Here is a 20,740-nt window from a genome sequence, read left to right on the forward strand (position 1 = left end):
ATTTTTTTCCATCATTAGAATGTGACCATTGCTCTTCCTGAAAATACATGATCTTAGTTGCTGGGACCTACATTTTTGACATGAATAAGGCAAAGTGACGGATCTTCCCAAGGAGCCATGTTTGTCAATGAAAAATCTAATTTTAACTGTACCCAATCTGTGATTGTTACCATAGGGGCGTGATTTTCTTTTATTGTGCTTCATGAATAAAAAGCAAAACCTTTCTGTAAAGTACGGCTCATGTCCTTATTTATTTTTTCCTTTTTTTTTCTCTTGGACAAAGGTTTTTAGGACTCAAGAGCCAACGCTGGTCTAGTTCATTGATTCCCAAAATTGGGGTCATGAACACACTTGCACTTCTTTCATCAACCAGTTTAGGTCTTGAAATCCACTATAGAAATTAAACAAAATTATAAACATAGGTGTAAAAGTAATTAAAGATATAAAAGCATAATTCAAAAATGGAGAAAATCAACTATTCTGGCCATTGATGATGTCTGTTACGTTATTACTTCTGTAGTTAATTGATTTTGAAAAAATGTTTTTAAACTCAAGCAATAGTTTGCGTTGTAAGTCAAATGCGTTACCATTTAATTGAGTCAGAAGCTGAAAGGTTTGGGAACCTCTGCTCTAGTTCATAAAGAAAGTAGAATAGAAATCATTCATAAGTTAACCTTGTACTTTTAATCTATTTATTCATTTTTGGTCTCAATCATTCAATAGCTATGTATCATTCAGATAAAATAATTCCTACTTCTGGCAGGTTTAGATTTGAAACTATTTCCGTTCAGTCAAGAGGTTTGATTTAAATAGGGAATAAGAGAGGCGTCTCCCAAAAGATAATACAACAATGTAAAACAAACCTAAAGGCATTTTGAAGCTCAATTAAATTCAGTTTATTAATACAGCACCAATTCCCAACACTTGTCATCTCCAGGCACTTTAGAGACAATTCAAACATACAGTCAGATTGGTTCAAAGTTGTTCTTTTCCCTTCTCAAGAATCAGTGAAAGCAGCACCCAGACATCTATATAATACTGATCAGATATTGTATGCTCCAAAGAGTATTCTTTTTTTTTAACTATACAGTATATCTTCCATAATGAGCCACAAGTCTTTAAGGCTGGAAATGTCTTTATTATCACCCTGATTTTTAGCTCCCTGTTCAAATATTCTGTCAGATTTAAGTCATAGAAGCATGTTGGTAAAATCAAAAGATGTCTTTAAGTCTAAATCTCCTGTGGGTAAGGTAGTTCATCCCTTAACTGTTGATATTTATATCTTCCTGTGGTAAGATGTTGTGAACTTTGGTTTATGATGTAAGGGTAATAAAATATTTTGCAGCTGGCAGAAAAATAAATCTCATAAACTACATTATAATGTGTTCATGTTCAGCGTATGTGTATGTGGTTCCTATAAATCCTTGAATCACTGCCTCTGAGCCGTGTCATTCGACCTTATATGGTTCTTCTGCTGCTGTTCCTTTAAAACCCACTCTGTTATTGGCGCCCAGCCCAGAAAGTTTATTTCCCTTTTCCCATCCAGCCACATGGACAGGGCTCCGTCACACAGACAGACAGAGAAAGAGAGAGTGGGAGTTTTATCTCTGAGAGCACCGACTCCACAAGCACTACCACCAGCAGCAGCCTGATCATCCCTATCTTCCACCAAGGACATCTTCATCATCTGGGGTGCGAACATCCCCAAAAAGCTGTCACAACTTTAGAAAAGTGAGGTGAGTCTGAAAACATACATGAGGTCATATCTGCTCTGTCTGCTGACTCTAGTGCCTAACTTTACAGTGAGCTTTAAACATTCTGCTGCCGCATGAGAGCTTTTGTGTTTTGACAACAAAGGCTCTTTTAACAAATCTATAATCCCCCTTCCACTGGTTATAGGCCAGCAGTATGTAGTCATTTGGATGGGAACTCTAACACTCTCTGCTTTGTTTAAGGTTTCTGTTGAACAAGACTTAAAATAAGTGTTTATGAAATCAGAAATGAGGTTGGAGGACCAGAACTTGAGACACAATCCAACATCCTCCGCTTTGCTGCAGTAGTAAAACATCCTCAGCTTGTCTCTGTGTGGAAAGCAAACACAGACGCTCTATGTCTGCTGCTGCTGAAGTTTGTGGATTGTAATTTTCTTGTGGAGATGAGGTAACAGGGCAGACACACCCTAAAGGCTCAGAGTCAGAGCAGGAAAAATGGCCAGGGGTGTGGGAGGCTATCCACGGCAGCCTTGAGTGACTCGCATGCTGGGAGGAAGCAGTGGATGTGTTGGAATTTCCATTCTGTTTGGAACACAGGAATTTTGGCCTGGATATGGAGTTTGATGGGAGGAGTCAGCTCACTGTGACACCGGCCATGTGACTGCTCTGAAACAACTACTGAATGAGCTTTTTTTTCCTTTCCAATCCTGCACTTGCACTTATTTATTACTGTATTCGCCCTGGAATGTGTTTGGAATGTATATCATTTCCTTTTTGAGAACAAGTTAATTTTTGCACGTGCTGATGAAGATTCCCAGTCATCCAGGGCATAGTCATTCCTAAAAAGTAAAAAAAACAAAAACCCACTGGACTTTGTTTTTCAAGTTTGAAGACATTTTGCTTCCCATCCAGGAAGCTTTATCAATTCAAAATAAAAGTTACGCCTTTTATTTTTTCATTTCAGATCTTTAATATTTTTTTAATTAATTTTGATTTTGAATTGATAAAGCTTCCTGGATGGGAAACAAAACATCTTCAAACTTCAAAACTAAGTCCAGTGGATTGTTTTTTTTTTTTTTTTACTTTTTTGGAATTAGTTTTGCATGATGTGTTTAAAGCCTCACTTCCTGATGCATTTCCCCCTAAATCTACACATTCACATTCAGTCTGGATGATTGTAACTCTGTGTTTTTGGCATGAGAGCCCTGCTTTTGTTTAAAGAGATCACAGACGTACAGGCATGGCTGGACAGGGAGAACCGAGGCGGAAGTAGGAGGTTGGGGTGGATTGAGTCAACACAGGATTGTTTCTCAGACTTTTCACTTCTGGTCTCATGCCTCTCAATGGAGCGCTGCAGACCGTCACGGTCTGGATTAAGTGAAATCAAAGTGTGAAAATTTTATATTTTCAGCTTCTTGATCAGGAACTCATTGCAGTGCTTCCCTTCTTTCTTTCTTCCTGATCTGGAAGCTGCATTTCACAATTTCCTGACTGTGAAAAAAATGCAAGCTTTTGTGGAAAAAATTACTTCTTTCATAACTTCGACCTCTCATTACTCTCTTAACCTAAGGGCTATGTACTACTATTCATTTCTCTCTGTTTTAGAAGAAGTACAGTATTCATATAAATGGACTTTTCCAGTTGCTCCAACCCATGAAGAGAATCAGTATTCAGATTTTACAAAACACACAAGTTTGTCCCCTTCTATAAGTTATCCTAAAGCATTGCCTTGTATTCCTGCCATCATTTTGACCAGCTTTTCTGCCCTTGCTGTTTAAAAATAAAGAATCTCCACAGCATGACGTTATCACCACCATGTTTCATACTGAAAAGAAGAAGAGAGGAAGTGCGAACATTTTGCATACAGACAAGAAAGTTCAGTTTCAGAGTTGCAAGGCAAGCTGCAAGCAGGGCAGGAGTCCTTTTTACTTTCATGTTGCCAATCTTCTTTAATCTTCCGTTCATTTCTCCCATAATCAAAATTAAAATCCTCTTGCCTGCAAGTCTAAATACTGCTGCGAATAATGTTTAAAACTTGGGACATTGTTTTCTAACCAATAAGCTTTAAATGTTTTTTTTTTTTTTTTCTCCCTGTCTGCTGTGCTCCTTGGTCTTCATGAAGCTGTTGGTTCACTAAGGTCCTTTAACAAAGCCCAGGGGGCCTACACCCAGCAGCTGGAGTTTTATTGATGAGCCTATTTAACAATTTAAAGGCATCGTAGTAAAAGGGGGCTGAATACAAATTCACAGCTAACTTTTCAGATCTGTATTAATAATGTAAATTTTAAATTGAGTGTAAGTTTCTTACCACTTTACTGATAGCTTGTGTTGGTTTGTAATGAGAATTTAAAGGAGCATAACTTCACAAGATTTGAACAATGTATAAGAGATGATAGATAGGTTTGATAAACAACTGATAAACAGCTGATTAATTTTTGGATAGAAACTTTCCCCTAAACGTTTCTCCTTTGGGCTCGTTTGCTGCAGTGAAGGCTAAACTGAATTCAGACATAAAATCAGCTGATGGGTAAAAGAGCATAAACGTAGAAAACTAAAGCTTGAAGTAACTTCTATTAAGAATACTTAAGTATGAAATTAGTGCACTTTTAGTGTACTTGAATAAACTACTTTTTGCTAAGGGTTGCTCTGCAGACTTTCTAATCTTGCCATCAATCTGATCAAATAATTTTAAAATGTAACTTTATTGATCTCACAATGGAGAAATTAACTCTCTTCATATAACGCATCCCCTTTGGGGAGCAGTGGGCTGCCACTGTGTTAAGCCTAGGAGGCAATCTGGGGTTAAGGGTCTTGCTCAGAGAGCCAGAGTGGCAGTCTGTTGAAGTGGGTTTTGAATTCACAACCTCAGGTTTCCTGTGTCCTAACCACTAGGCGGCCACTCCCCAATAATCCACATCAGTCCTCCTGATATATATAAATACCTCATGGAAGGACCCTTAATGTTACTACAGTAAGAAAGAAAAACATTAAGCTGAACAGTTTGGATTCGATTTGGAGGATTAGCTCTAAATTGATTATCTCAAAGTTATAAATAATAAAGAAAATAGAGTATATTTAGCTGCGTATGTGAGGGAAGTTAATAGAAATATTTACTGGCATTTCTCTAGTTATTCTCATTTGGATAAATGCTGATATTTTTTTTTACATATTATGATATATATATTTTTTACTATTTTTCAAGGCTGCACTTTTAAAAAGATGAAATTGTCCAGAGAACTCATCCAAACGAAATTTCTCTCTTTTTTTTTACACTTGTCTAAACAAAATGACAAATAAAATCGAAGACTAAGTCTAATATATGTTATTTCTAACAAATAAGAAATAGCTATTTAATTCATGGGAAGTTATTTAGTGACAAACTAGTTTAAATATCTTTTTAAAAATTATTACAGGGTCAGATTTGTAAACAACAGAAGTGCATAATGTGCTGACAGTTTTACGTGATCTAATCTGGGTGTAGAAAATGCAAATTCCTTTCAAGCATCAAGATAAGAAGCAACATTTTACAGAAACTAAACCTGGACTTTGTGTCATTCATCCACAGGAGAGTCCTGAGCTGATTATCTGGTTTTGGTCGAAATACTAACGGCAGTTGTTTTTTTTCAACAAACAGGGGAAAATGCCTCCATGTTGCTCAATTAATCCTTAAAGCTACAGTGTGTAATTTTCAGCGACATCTAGCGGTCAGACTGCAGACCGCAGCAACATGAACATCTCCCCCCCACCGCTTCTCCCCAACAACAGTACGGCGAGCGTTACGGGACAAAATTTCTTCCACGACGTCCACATCACCTACCCTCTCAAGTGATGAGGTTTGTTTACATAGATAATTTTACAGATAGTATTTCATTAGTCTGTGTAGGGTATAGATTTCATGTAGACTTAAGATAATAAATATACCCGTTATTTTTTCTACATCGTTGTGACGTTTTGGTGAGCTGCTTTGCATGGTGATATAAACAGACGAAGTAATGGTAGTCATTAGTTTAACAGCGAGATTGTGTTCGCTGGAAGAATATATATTCCCCGTTTACAGAGTCCAAGTCATTTTGGTGGCACGGGGGTTACAACGCGAGGAAGAGGGAGAGGACGAGGGCGAAGGCAGGGAGGCCGTGCTGCTAGGGCCAGGCGAGAGAGGGGTGCCAGCGGGGTGAGAGCAGAGGAGGAAACGCTTGAAGATCTCCAAAGGAGCCGGAGAGAAGTAACCGAGGTATATATCCAGAAAATTATTTTACAGAAAATTACTGAATCATTACCTATGAAACGTCAGGGACGTTGCTGAATAAGTATACTGGAGAGGAACAGCATCATCACGCCGCAGCATGTTATTGTTTTAGACAGGTCTGAGCATCCTGTACTCCAAAAACTGCAGTGACATTAGACAATTGTGTGTGTAGGATTAATTACCTGTCCAAGAGAAAACTGGCAACTTGAGCGTCACTTTGAAAACCTTTTTCCTCCATCAGTGACTTCCATCGTGTAAATGCCGTGCCAATGTTGATCCGTGTTTTTTGTCGTTTCTTGTCACGCTTGCGTTTATTCTCGTCGTGTTTCCGCTTCTTAGATGACGGGGGTTCGGTGTCCGCCGTTTTTCGTTGTGATACAGAGTAGGCATGATCCTCCATTCGTCTGATGTTTGGCCAAACAGTTTGCAAAGTCACTTACGCCTGCCGCCTTGTTCACCTTTCTTGTTACTGATGCGCAGTATACCTGCTTCTTCTTCTTCTTTGGTTTCAGGCAGACTAAACGCTTCTCAGGCATAATACTGCCATCTACTGTTCAGTACCGTCTCAGTTCATCTCTCTCAACTTGCCGTAGTTATTTTCGAGCGTCATGGGAGATCTCGCAATCGCTAGTTTGTTGCCTCTGCGCTTGCCGTAGCGCAAAGATGTCAGCCTCCATGGCTGCGAGACCCGCTCCTATGTAATTATAAATAACGAATTCTAAGGCAACGCAAATATTATGGTTAAAAGGCTGAGCTCATAGGTGATGATAAATAACATAGTTATGTATAATATATTAAATTTCTGACTTTATATGCCTGTAATTATTACACACTGTAGCTTTAACAGCTTGATAAAGGCTTATTGGTGATTTATTCTCTTTTCTCCATCAACAACAGGGTTACTCATCATAACAAACTACCACGGCGGCAGCATTTCCTGTTTTGTGCCTTTCACCTCTTTATGTCTTGTGGGAATTTATTCCAAAGCAAAGTTCTTCCTGGTCTGTTGATTGTTATAAAAACAGACCCTTTCTTCTGGACTCTTGCATTGACCAACCAGCTTTAATCAGATCCACATACAGGTGCTGGTCATAAAATTAGAATATCATGAAAAAGTAGATTGATTTCAGTAATTCCATTTAAAAAGTGAAACTTGTATATTATATTCATACATTACATACAAACTCATATACACTATATTGCCAAAAGTATTTGCTCACCCATCCAAATTATTGGAATCAGGTGTTCCAATCACTTCCATGGCCACAGGTGTATAAATTCAAGCACCTAGGCATGCAGACTGTTTTTACAAACATTTGTGAAAGAATGGGTCGCTCTCAGGAGCTCAGTGAATTCCAGCGTGGAACTGTGATAGGATGCCACCTGTGCAACAAATCCAGTCGTGAAATTTCCTCGCTCCTAAATATTCCACAGTCAACTGTCAGCTGTATTATAAGAAAATGGAAGTGTTTGGGAACGACAGCAACTCAGCCACGAAGTGGTAGGCCACGTAAAGTGACGGAGCGGGGTCAGCGGATGCTGACGCGCATAGTGCGAAGAGGTCGCCAACTTTCTGCAGAGTCAATCACTACAGACCTCCAAACTTCATGTAGCTCAAGAACAGTGCGCAGAGAGCTTCATGGAATGGGTTTCCATGGGCGAGCAGCTGCATCCAAGCCATACATCACCAAGTGCAATGCAAAGCGTCGGATGCGGTGGTGTAAAGCACGCCGCCACTGGACTCTAGAGCAGTGGAGACGCGTTCTCTGGAGTGACGAATCGCGCTTCTCCATCTGGCAATCTGATGGACGGGTCTGGGTTTGGCGGTTGCCAGGAGAACGGTACTTGTCTGACTGCATTGTGCCAAGTGTAAAGTTTGGTGGAGGGGGGATTATGGTGTGGGGTTGTTTTTCAGGAGCTGGGCTTGGCCCCTTAGTTCCAGTGAAAGGAACTCTGAATGCTTCAGCATCCCAAGACATTTTGGACAATTCCATGCTCCCAACTTTGTGGGAACAGTTTGGAGCTGGCCCCTTCCTCTTCCAACATGACTGTGCACCAGTGCACAAAGCAAGGTCCATAAAGACATGGATGACAGAGTCTGGTGTGGATGAACTTGACTGGCCTGCACAGAGTCCTGACCTCAACCCGATAGAACACCTTTGGGATGAATTAGAGCGGAGACTGAGAGCCAGGCCTTCTCGTCCAACATCAGTGTGCGACCTCACAAATGCGCTTCTGGAAGAATGGTCAAAAATTCCCATAAACACACTCCTAAACCTTGTGGACAGCCTTCCCAGAAGAGTTGAAGCTGTTCTAGCTGCAAAGGGTGGACCGACGTCATATTGAACCCTATGGATTAGGAACGGGATGTCACTTAAGCTCATATGTGAGTCAAGGCAGGTGAGCAAATACTTTTGGCAATATAGTGTATTTCAGATGTTTATTTTGTTTAATTTTGATGATTACAAATGACAACAAATGAAAATCTCAAATTCATCATATCAGAAAATTAGAATATTGTGAAAAGGTTCAAAATTGATGGCCCCTGGTGCCACACTCTAATCAGCTAATTAACTCAAACCACCTGCAAAAGCCTTTAAATGGTCTTTCAGTCTAGTTCTATAGGCTACACAATCATGGGGAAGACTGCTGACTTGACAGTTGTCCAAAAGACGACCATCGACACCTTGCACAAGGAGGGCAAGACACAAAAGGTCATCGCTAAAGAGGCTGGCTGTTCACAGAGCTCAGTGTCCAAGCACATTAATAGAGAGGCGAAGGGAAGGAAAAGATGTGGTCGAAAAAAGTGTACAAGCAAGAGAGATAACCGCACCCTGGAGAGGATTGTGAAACAAAACCCCTTCAAAAATGTGGGGGAGATTCACAAAGAGTGGACTGCAGCTGGAGTGAGTGCTTCAAGAACCACCACACACAGACGTATGAAAGACATGGGTTTCTGCTGTCGCATTCCTTGTGTCAAGCCACTCTTGAACCACAGACAGCGTCAGAAGCGTCTAAAGAGAAACAGGACTGGACTGCTGGTGAGTGGTCCAAAGTCATGTTCTCTGATGAAAGTAAATTTTGCATTTCCTTTGGAAATCAAGGTCCCAGAGTCTGGAGGAAAAGAAGAGAGGCACTTCATCCACGTTGCTTGAAGTCCAGTGTAAAGTTTCCACAGTCAGTGATGGTTTGGGGTGCCATGTCATCTGCTGGTGTTGGTCCATTGTGTTTTCTGAGGTCCAGGGTCAACGCAGCCACATACCAGGAAGTTTTAGAGCACTTCATGCTTCCTGCAGCTGACCAACTTTTTGGAGATGCAGATTTCATTTTCCAACAGGACTTGGCACCTGCACACAGTGCCACAGCTACCAGTACCTGGTTGAAGGACCATGGTATCCCTGTTCTTAATTGGCCAGCAAACTCTCCTGACCTTAACCCCATAGAAAATCTATGGGGTATTGTGAAGAAGAAGATGCAATACACCAGACCCAACAATTCAGAAGAGCTAAAAGCCACTATTAGAGCAACCTGGGCTATCATAACACCTGAGCAGTGCCACAGACTGATCGACTCCATGCCACGCCGCATTGCTGCAGTAATACAGGCCAAAGGAGGCCCAACTAAATACTGAGTGCTGTACATGCTCATACTTTTCATGTTCATACTTTTCAGTTGGCCAACATTTCTATAAATCCTTTGTTTTTATTGGTCTTCAGTAATATTCTAATTTTCTGATATGATGAATTTGAGATTTTCATTTGTTGTCATTTGTAATCATCAAAATTAAACAAAATAAACATCTGAAATATATGAGTTTGTATGTAATGTATGAATATAATATACAAGTTTCACTTTTTAAATGGAATTACTGAAATCAATCTACTTTTTCATGATATTCTAATTTTATGACCAGCACCTGTAGATGGCAGTCAGGCTGACATATTTAATTTAAAACAAATAATTAAAATTAAAAATCATTTGTTTTACAGTGAAACAGGTATTTATAATTTTCTACATTAGGCAGCTATTATTAGTTCTATTCAGTTTATTTATATAGCACCAATTCACAAAATGGCATCTCAAGACACTTTACAGTTTAACCAGATCATACAGTCAAAGTTGGCAGTACAAAAAATAAAAAAAGGGCACATTTGTTGACCCTAATATTTATCATAAAGATAATTTATCTTTGCAGGTTAGTTCATTTACAGCCTGTGTTACAGCTAAGAATGCACCAATAATGATATCCTACATTAATATTGCTGGTTATGGCTTAAAATACAATATTTACAGATTAAACATATATTCCATTACCATTTAACCACTGTTTGCAGTTCTGACATGTGATTTTAGTATTGATATATTCTGCATCTCTTGTCAATAGTTTATTTTCAAAGCTTATGTATTTCGTACTTGATTAAAAGCCGAACACAAACAGTTATGGAGCAAACATCTTAGTCAACAAGTATTGACAGGAATAGGGTTTTTGTCAAATTCCGTTCAAGGACAATGGGAAAAAACATATCTGATAGTTTTAAGGTTAAGATAAAACCTTTTTACTCTGATCTTTTATTTACAGCTATAAAAAAGGCCCATGTTTTAAAACAAATGTTTGCGGTTTGTGAGGAGCAGTGAGCATATTTAAATTAGAAACAGTTGGAAAAGAAACAAAAGTATAGAGCTGCTTCCTTTAACAGTAGTTTTATCTCAGTATTGTATTTAGATTGCCATGGATGTAGTTCATGGCTAAAGGACTGGTGAAAATCTCTCAAATAAGCTACATGTTTAAATAACAGTTTTCCCTAAAGATTGATCACAAGGTAGAAAAGAACCAATATGCATGTTTAAAACTTTACGTCAGGGAACCAGTGAGGTTGTCTCAGCTTCAACCCATCATGGCACACAGAGCATGTTGGTGCCTGTTTACGGCAGCTCTTTTCAAAGAAACTCTGTTGCCTTTGGGGGTTTTTGTGTTTCCACTGTGTGCAAAGGATCAGCGAAAACACGTCATCATAAATAAATTGTAATGTTAAAAACTCTCATCATGAAGTTCCTGTTTTTGCTTTGATGCTTTTAAAGACTAGAACTGGTCAAGTCACATCTCTTAAACGCTCTGGGCCACGTCCCACCTTATCTCATGACTAAGATCTTTTTATGGCTGATGGGTTTTACTCAGAACAAGGCAACACAGTGCAGATCCCTCCTACTTTTATTCCACTGTAATATATCACACTAAGTGCAGATTAGTTGAAGGAGGAGACTTGCAGGGCTGCCAAGCAGAGGAGGGAGGAGTGGCCCACCTGTCAGGAGAGAGGAGCAGTGCTCCGCTGCTACCTGCTGAACTGTCAAAGAGCAGAGCATGGGAGACGGCTGAGAGACGTTCGCTTTCGAGTCTGTCCGTCCATCAGGTGGAGATTTAAAATGGGTGGCTCGCAAAGCCAGGATCGGAAGAAGAGCATCAGGCGAACCAGTTTAAGGAGCGTGGTTAAAGACCTAACGTGAGTCTTTTCTCACTTTAAAAATCTCTCAACATAATCCTGAAGGTCTACCAGTTAGACACACGGGTTAAACGTTACAAACTAAAAGCTGCAAAACTGTGTAGCCGGTGTCTTGTTTCGCATTCAGTATGACACCGACCTCTGTTCGCACATAGATGCAAATACTCACACACCCTCATAAGGCAGATAAGGCTGCATGCGGACAAGCTGGGCAATGTTTGCTTCTGTGGACTTAGAAGAATGTGGCTGAACGTTTTTAGCAGACAAATCACACAGATGTTATCCCACTCAGAAAACAACCAAAAATTAAGAGTCACGTCTGTTTTGAAAAAAGGAGTTCATCACATGTTTGACTTTTTTTTTTTTTTAGGATAGAACCATAGTTGCTTTATTACAGTACGATCTCACTGTGAGAAATTTAGCTTGACTGTGTCAATGTTTGCTTGAGGCGGCTTGTGGCCTGCAGATCAGCTTCAGCTCCTGTTTTTAGCTTGAACAGTTTCCATACAGAAAGAAAACAAAAATGCATAAGCTTCTTTTTTGTGGTTGTTTTCTAGAAACCAGGATGAAGCACAGCACTATTTCACACCAACAGGAGGAAAAGCAAACATTTAAACCAGTTCCAGTGGTATTGTTAGACAAAACCAGGAGTTACTCAAGCTTTAATGTAGTCATATTTTATTGGGACGTTGAGGACACTCCCTCCTCTCCTCCACATTAAACCAACAATGAGTTCAGGCAGAAGTTATTCCTGATTCTGGCTGCCTGTTTCCAAACTGGTTTCCAAGTTCTCCGCCTCCTCTGACCGGATCCAGGCTTTACTCTGCTGGGTTTTGGTCGTGAGCAGGTTGGGAAGACAAGAATCGGCGAACCGCTCGCGAGCTTTCTCCCAGTTCTTGTGGGACTTGGATCGGGGTGCCGAGACGTCGTCCACGGACATGACGCCACCCGCTCCCAGACCTGACTGGGACTTTCTGATTTTCAGCTCGATCTGTCAGAAGGACAGCAGGTCATCACAGTTTGCAACAGGTTTACACAAGATGTATCGATCCATTTTTTTTTATGGCCGGTCAGTTTCTGGACTGTACAATTATATCATTATATCATGTAAAATAAAAAAGGTTGTAGATTCTAGTCTTCTAGATGAACTGGGGAATCTGATCTGTCTTAAACTCCTATTTTGCCTAAAAGTACATCCTGTCTGTGAAACCGTTTACAGGCTGCAAACATTCAGGGTTTCTCGGTTCTGATGCAGAACAGATTTTTCAGAAGGAAAAAGGTTGACTGATTAGGACGTCTGATTAACAAAGGATTATCTTACCGGATCCTTCATCCCCCTTCCCTCCTTTCCCAGTCCTTCTCCTTTTTTCCAGCCCATTTTTTCCAGCATCTTCCTCCCCTTGTTGACTTCACTGATCTCCCTTCAAATGAGACACACAAAAAAACATGAATCCAACATTCAAGGTTTCTTTATCAGTTTCTTTGTAAAAATTAGTTTGAGTTTCTTGGCTTTTGAGTCATTCCTCTTAATAAAAAAAACCCTAAACATCAGTGTAAAATTATGGCAGATTATGATTTTACATATTGAATCAGCAAAAAACAAAAAAAAAGCAAAGAGAGAAATATTTAAACAGTACAATGGGAATAAAATCAGACATTTTTCTCTCTCCTGGATTATCCAGAATATCACTCTGTACTAACTCCCTATTATCCTTTAGATGACCCTTACTCGTGCACAGAAGCTGGGGCATCATCTCTCTGGAAAACACCTTCGCTGCCGACAGTCTGCCGCCGGGACTCTGCTCTGTCCTTATATTTAGGGTTCTTCAGGGATTTGGTCTCCTCATACTCATTGCTCTGTATTAGTAAAATAAGGATAACAACATGTTTACCAGATAAAAACAAGGAATTTGAATCCCAAACCCAGATGTAGTAGTAAAAGACTCACATGCAGGCCATATTTGGCCTTCATTTGCTTCAGCTCTTTCTGTCTCAGGGATTCTTTATCCTCTTTGCTGAGGCCTGGACCGTCTAGAAACAAGGACACCTTCGGTTTGGAACATTTTAAACAAACTAAACAAATGCTCATTTTTCTCTGTGGGATTTGATCTCTCACCCGTGGTCTCCTCTCTCCTGTGCTTGCTGATGTGAGCCATCACTTGTCCGGGTTCACAACCATCACAGGTATCAGTGCCTGAGTGGATGTGGAAGGACAGCACCGTCTCCCCCATCTTAACTTCATCTCCGTGCATGAGAGCCTGAGGCTCCGACTTGGTTTTGGGCTGTGAATGGAAATCTCACTCAGGAAATCACAGCTTAACTGGACGTTTTGCCTTTTTCTGAACTCACTGACCTGTAAGATACGGTTTCCATTGATTACCGTCCCGTTCTGGCTTCCCTGGTCCACCAGCATATAGCTCTGCTGTTCCTGGTCGAAATACACCTCTGCGTGGAACTGGAACCAAACATTTGGAAAAACTGTGTGAAAACATCTGAATGATTTACGACCCTGCAGGAAAAGCGGAGACATGTACCTTGCTGACTCCCATCTCTGGTATTCGAACTGCATGGTTCATCTCTTTTTCTCTGCAAACAAATACAAAGTGTAGAGGATTAACTTTTTCTCACATTATACAACATTACAACTATCCAACATTATATTACAATAATCAAATCTTCCTTTAAAGCAGCATCTCTTCTGGAAGATGCTGCTTTGTTTAGTTTTTCCACATTTTTCTATGCCACACTCGAATTTTAATGGAATTTGTTGGGAACGTATGTAAAGCTCGAGAAAAAGGAAAAGCCAAAATGTTTCACAAATAGAGGTGAGCATTTAGTGGCCTGTAGAACAGAGAACCAACCTGCCGAATGTGGCTGAAGAGTCGGCTGTGATGATGAACAGGGTTCCCACCTGCAGCACCGGAGACCTGACCACGGTCACTCTTACACACGGAGGCCAAAAGCTATTCACTGGAAGAAACCAAAGAGGCCAGCTGGTTTAGCCAGCTGAACGAACAGACACGGGAAGCATCAGAGGAATCAAACGAGCCAAAGGGACTTCTAGCTTTGAGGGACTGTGTCACATTCCAGCCTTATTTCTTCTCACCTTCTTGGCTCTGCACTTCCATTTCTGACTCTGGACTCTCCCTGGAATGTTTGGGGCTGGAACACGATGAAGGTGATGAGGTGGACTCACAGTCCTCTCTCTCAGACTCTGTGATCTCACCCTCCTCTGGCTCACTGTTGGCCTCAGACTCATCGCTCCGAGCCAGGCTCTTCTTCTTCTTCTTTTTCCTCTTCTTCTTTTCCGACTTGGATTTTTTCCTCTTCTTCCTCGAACTGCTCCTATCCTCGTGGTGGGAGCCATTTTTCAGCCTCTTTCTCCTCGACGGCGATTTGTCCCTTTCTTTCCCCCGTCTTGAAGAGTCTCTTTTACTCTTTGACAATTCTGGGCTACGAGACCTTTGATGCAGTTTTCGGGACTCGGCCCGTTCAGTTTCTTCTGTTTCCAACTTTGCCTCATCCCCTTTGTGTTCCTGCCACCGGACAGTCAGCAGTGAGTGAGATTACTGTATCTTAAGGCAACGGGGCAGCTGACTTTTATGGTTGATCCCAGATCTCAGTCACAGCATTATTTCATGGGTTTCAGTCTCTAAAGTGGACTCTCTCTGATGCCGTGAAGATAACCTATTTATAGCCATAAATGACCCTGTTAAAACCAACTACAGACCAACATCACTTGTTCCCATGGCAACGAGCATGAGGGTGATAAATGGTTAAATTGATAAATATCATACACTAGGGAGGAATTATTAAAGAAGCATACAAATTAGCTTAACAATGTCCTAAAGCAATCGTCATAATCAGGAGCGGATTTAGGAAATTTGGGGCCCTAGGCAAAGACAGGCAGGGGGCCTTCTCAATTGAGAAGACAACACATAAAACATCATAGAGACACCGAAATTTTAATAGCATAGAAATCCATTATTTGTTCTACGTTTTGTCCCTCTCTTCTTGTCCCTTTCCTTGTTGTTTTCCTCTCTTTGTTTTGTACTCAGCTGGTTTTTACTGCTGTCTCAAAAAGAACGAACGATTTTTCCAAGCACTACGCTCGCTTAGCTGATTGCTCCTTCCTGTGTTTCCAAAAAGGCGATGGCAAAAGTAAATAACAAAGTCATTCTTTTCACTGTAGACAAGCCATGATCTGCTTATCTGTTCTCTATTTGTCAATTGTATGAAATAATATGAATGCGTCGTTTCTACTTGGTTTGAGGCTAACCTTAAAAGTAGGGCTGGACGATATAGAAAAAAAGCTTATCGATAAAAACAAATGCATATTGATCGATATCGATAATTATTGAAAAGATTTGAAACCATATTTCCATATATGTGCAGCTCTGCCTGGACTTTTTATGATATTGCTAAATGATTTAATTTCAGTAAAGAACACAAACACAGACTTCCAATTAAATATTTATTGAATCAACTTTTTTAACCATAACAATTGTTTTAAAGAAAAATAACTTAAGAGACCTGGGTTATGTTATTAAATACTGACAAAGAATAAACTAAAGTGACCAGAAAAGTGACCAAAATAAATATAACAAATAAATAAATAGAATAACCTATTTGGGTGGGAATAGTACACCACCAGCTTGTGGTAATTAAAAGATTGTAGGACTAGGCTACCATGTAAACTCCAGTCAATAAGAACAAAAACCCAAATCAACTCACCCTTTAACCTAGCATTTCTATGGGGTATTTTTTCTCACCCCCATTCTTCTAGAGGTGCTGCTGGCACCTCGTTATGGTTCAGCTTAGGTTCCTGCTATATATATATTTTTTTTTTTTTTTTCCCCCGAAATTCCCGAAGATTCCTCGGAGGAGAGCCGCGCCAGGGCCTACACAGCTCGTAGTCCTGCGGGTGTGAGCGGCTTAGATGATAAGAAAAAAAAAAGTTGGTTGTGTTATTAGACTTCGTTTTCACTGGTTTCCTACACATTTTACAGATGACTGTGGTTTGTTTTTTATCCGACTTGCCATGACCGGAATACTGCCAAACTGGTGAACTACAAAAACCCTTCTTTGGAACAATTTCCTCCGCCTCTCCTTGCTGCGACATCTTCATGTGCTCTGTGTTGTGGTTTGAGAGGGCGGCGCTTTGTGACGGCGTGCCTGGGTCCGCGATTGTGATTGGTTGGACGGAAGTAGTGACTAGCATAAACCTACATTATAGGCTACAATGAGAAGGAAGGAAAACTGCCTTTCTTTATTGAACTTTTATCAACACTATTTTTTTCTATTGCGCCACACGTCTATCGATCGATATATGTTATTGAATTATCGCCCAGCCCTAGAGTTCAAGTTTGCTACGCCAGAGCGGATCTAGAAAAAGTGTTTCCATGTCCCACTTTGAGCATAACACCTTAAAAAGCTTAAAAACTTGTTTGAACTTGCCTTTTCCATCAAGTTTTCCTGATGCGATGCTTCAAAATGCGCATCAGAGAAAGCTGATGGAAACGCACATATAGTAAGTGTTGGAATTTTCAGTCAGTTTAACTTCCACAAGAAAAAGTTATGTTTCTAGATGTTTTGAATATTTTTGCCAGGTTATGAACCATTGTGTCAGTGTGTTTCATTCATTTTCAAGTTATACCTCGGTGGGAGGGAGGTTTCCAGTAAGAGCAAATCCTCATTTTAGCCAAAGAGTTTGTCACATCTTGAACCTAGGTCAGAAAAACAGCCTTTTTCAGTCCACTATCCTGCGTTGTCACAAACGGAATAAAGATTTTATCTTTCTTTAAAGAGACTGAGACCCATGAAAGCTAAGAGAACTTGAGGAAAGTACAACTTAAAAAAGCCAGCCGTCAGCCACCTCATATTTCTGAGCAACGATGCGCTGTACCTGGCCGGGTCATTACTTACCCCCCCATCCTGATAAGATGACTTCTTTACTCCTTTTGGGAACTTTCTCCATTTCTTGTCAGGAACATTCTCTGGCAGAGATTCAACAGCACTCTGGACAGCAGGAACTTCAATCTTGGAATGAAACTGATACCGTCCACTTTCTGCATCGTAGTAGTAGTATATGCCAGTGTTGGCATCATAGTACAGCTGGCTGACCTTTGGAAAAAGGGGGGGAACAATGAGAACGCTTACAATTAAGCTGAACCTGCAACCCAACTAAAATTAATCTAAATAAAAAAACAACAAACCGAGTCATAGTAGAAGCCTGTGCTGTGATCATAATACATCCCAGTCGTCTCATCAAAGACAAAGCCAGTCTGTGTCATGGCTTCTTCAGCCGTGGCCCTGAGCATGTCGGCTATGGAGCCCACATCACCTCCCTGAAACAGACATTTTATCAAACAAATGAATCCAGGGTCAACTCAGATTTTACTTTAAGATCCAATGACATTATTAGTGTCATCTCAAACAAAACGTTACCTCCGTTGCAGCTACTTCGCTGCTTTCTGCAGGAGCGGTCACATCTGCTGCTTCATTTGTCGGTAGTGCTTCTGCTGCTGTGGTGTAGTCGCTGACCTCCGCAGCCACCGCTGCTGGCGCCGTCTCCAGACTTTGTTGGGATTCAGCCCCCTCCGCGTTCTGACTGTAACCTCCATAATAGTAATTGTAGTAATCTAAAATACAGAAAAATTTTACAGAACATTTTTTTGTGATATCAACCTGCAGTAAAATCTTTATCCTGAGATGATGTGTAAATTCACCTGTTTCTGTCCATACGTATTCTTCCGTCTGAGTTTCCCGGTTTACCCTGCTTTTTTCTTTCTTCTTTCGCTCATGAATCTCTGCGCTGAGCTGGTCAACCTGGGGTGGTACAAAAACAACAACGCTTTTCTTGTAGGATTTTAACACATTTCAGCTAAGACTGCGGCAGTCTGAATTAAGCCTAACCTTATTTCCTACGACTAAACCTTTCTATTCATCATGTCTTGTAAAAGCATTAGTAGCTTGTTTTTACATCTGCTACTTTGTAACTAGAGACAGACCAATTCATCACCTCTAAGGGAAGAGAGGAGCAAGCGCAGTTTAACCAAGGTACAGATAAATGGGTTAGTGAGGGAGGTAGAAAGTTGGATACATTTGGGGGACTGTTTGACAGTGTTGGTCTAGTGGTTAGAGCAGTGCGCTTGAGCTCTGAGAAGGTTGAAAGTAACCGGTTTGATCCCCGCAGCCTGCACTCTTGGGGCTACATTCTCACTGCAGACCTTTATGCTCAATTTCAATTTTTTTTTTGTGAAATCCGATTTGTTTTGCGTTGCCTTTCATATTTCGAAATATATGCGACTTGTATGTGATCTCCTGTGTGAACTGCAGTCATACAACGCAAGTGTCCCGCATGTGCAGTAGAGGACGCAATGACGTCAAAGGCCAGCATGCTCTATGTTTATGGAAGTAAACATGGATGGTAGTACCGTTGGCATCTAGCCGTCTTTTCCAACCATTAAAACTCAATCTTTTCAATATGGTTAAACATAAATACTGCTCTCCGCATCATCGTCTGCCATGGTTGTTTTTTTTCTTACCGCTTCTGCATAGCAAGACGCAGAATAGTGACCTGTGTCAGGTATTAAAGATGTTCAGGCCGGATAAATCCGACCCGGCCGTTTAGACACAGGTTGTATTTGAAAAATCAGATTCGTATCGGATTCAGGACCACATAGCCAAGTGGCCTTGGTCAGATTGGAAAAAAAATCGGATCCGTTTTGCCATGAAAAGATCAGATCCAGGTCGCATATGGGCCAAAAAAATCGAATTTGGTTAACTTTAGGCTGCAGTGTGAACGTAGCCTTGGTCTCTGAGCAAAACCCACACCGCTCCGAGGGTGCCGCACTGCTCCCAAAGGGATGGTTTAAATGCAGATAGTGAAATTCTCCAGTGTGAGATCAATAAAGTTAAACTACATGTTTGGAGGTACAGTAGTGAAGTGAAAAATAAATGACACATTCAGAGTCTGGTGTGTTGACTGATCATACTTACAAGGGCAGCACTGCGTTTATCTAAGATAGTAATTCTAAAATCTATAAATGATGTTATAGAACAATTTTGTTCCTAAAAGAAGCTTCAGACAATTAAATATGTTGTGTTTAATTAAGACTTGCAGAGTAGACTGCACTGGTAAGAGGCTTTATTCTGGAACCCAGAGTGGTTAACAGCTTTAAATAGTTTTATACAAAACAAATAAAATACAAATCCATAGAAAGCAAAAGCATCACACCTGTCTATAAGATTTAACATGAGAAAAAAAATGATTGAATGTCTCTTTAGAACCATATACCCAGCTACTCCCTACTTTAAAGTCCATAACACCTGGACCCCTGATCAGTATAATATATTAGTGAGCATGTCACACATTTCTGAATTGCTTTTGAAATAAATTAATTTTCCATATCACACATTTTCACTACTTTGTGAGAAGTTTGTACTTGTTACAAAAGGTGTGAATACTTCTGCCGTGCTCTGAATCCTACTCAGATCAAATCCAGGACGCTGCTGGTGTTAATGAGGACCGACCTGCTTCCTCAGGTCCTCGTTGTAGCTCTCGGTGCTCTTCTGCAGTCTCTCGGAGTTGCTCAGCTGCTTCTCTAACTTGGTCAGCTCGGCACGGCACTCTTTCAGCTCCTGCTTCAGCGACTCAACCCTCAGACGGAGCTCAGCCACCCCACACTCCGAGTCTTCCTCTCTTCCTTCTTCCTCCTCCATTAGGAACGCTGGAACAAAAACAGTCAAAGCTCCAGCACGAATAATACAATATAACCCAAGCCATTTAACAAACCATTTATTAAGTCAGAAACTCATGTCTGATATGCATTCGCTACACGGTAGATATAAAGTTCTAACAATAATGAATTGGATTCCTCCGGACTCCATGTTTCTTTCTTACCGTATGTTTTTTCTTCCACCGGAAGGCGAATTTTTCCTCAAGGCAGCGACCTGAAAGTTGAACATAGACATCTTGTAACTTCCATGCGTGTTGGACACAGTCCAGTACATGTTTTGGAGACAATTAGAACAGTTACAGTTGTGGCAGCTGATATATTTACAGTCCACCCTCGCAACCGCCATTAACTCTCGGCGGAAGTGACTCTTCTTCGACGTCTGGCGCCAATCAAAAAGGGCGGCGTCGCCACCTAGCGGTTGACAACAATTATGTCTCTGCTTCAATCAATTTAAAGTTTGTTAAACCTTTAAAACTCATGAAAAAGGGGGACGAGTCACCTTTAAAAATGGTTTTATCGTTCCTGCAGTTAACTACACATGTC

The 20,740-nt window shown here is 40.7% G+C and overlaps 2 protein-coding genes across 4 annotated transcripts in view; one reads left to right on the forward strand and one right to left on the reverse strand.

The window, feature by feature from the left end:
• The first annotated feature begins 1,565 nt into the window (after positions 1-1,565).
• The window catches only part of LOC119780121 (transforming acidic coiled-coil-containing protein 1-like), a 49,429-nt gene continuing 30,254 nt past the window's right edge, over positions 1,566-20,740 (forward strand). Inside the window, exon 1 of one of the 2 annotated variants that reach the window (XM_038280026.1) lies at positions 1,566-1,736. Coding sequence is in view for 1 of the 2 variants with exons in the window: in XM_038280027.1 (XP_038135955.1) it covers positions 11,380-11,456 (77 nt within the window). In the remaining variant the exon portion in view is untranslated. Of the gene's footprint in view, positions 1,737-11,205; positions 11,457-20,740 lie in introns of those variants that run through there. The other variant, XM_038280027.1, reaches the window with a different exon arrangement.
• On the reverse strand, positions 11,811-20,592 carry aggf1 (angiogenic factor with G patch and FHA domains 1). Of its 2 annotated transcripts, none has more exons than XM_038280028.1 (16): positions 20,498-20,592; positions 20,362-20,411; positions 19,992-20,188; positions 18,185-18,284; positions 17,904-18,097; positions 17,672-17,803; positions 17,382-17,579; positions 14,563-14,992; positions 14,318-14,426; positions 13,991-14,042; positions 13,810-13,911; positions 13,573-13,738; positions 13,405-13,487; positions 13,186-13,313; positions 12,778-12,877; positions 11,811-12,447 (listed from the first exon to the last, which is right to left on the reverse strand). In XM_038280028.1, the coding sequence occupies exons 3-16, from the start codon at positions 20,178-20,180 to the stop codon at positions 12,202-12,204; spliced, it is 2,229 nt and encodes a 742-aa protein (XP_038135956.1). In that variant the 5' UTR covers positions 20,181-20,188; positions 20,362-20,411; positions 20,498-20,592; the 3' UTR covers positions 11,811-12,201. The 2 variants fall into 2 exon arrangements, with proteins under 2 accessions (XP_038135956.1, XP_038135957.1); XM_038280029.1 differs by lacking the exon at positions 14,563-14,992 and adding an exon at positions 17,113-17,182.

The sequence above is a fragment of the Cyprinodon tularosa genome, unplaced genomic scaffold (genome assembly GCF_016077235.1).
Source record: "Cyprinodon tularosa strain WSP-4 unplaced genomic scaffold, ASM1607723v1 ctg155, whole genome shotgun sequence".
Classification (NCBI taxonomy): domain Eukaryota; kingdom Metazoa; phylum Chordata; class Actinopteri; order Cyprinodontiformes; family Cyprinodontidae; genus Cyprinodon; species Cyprinodon tularosa.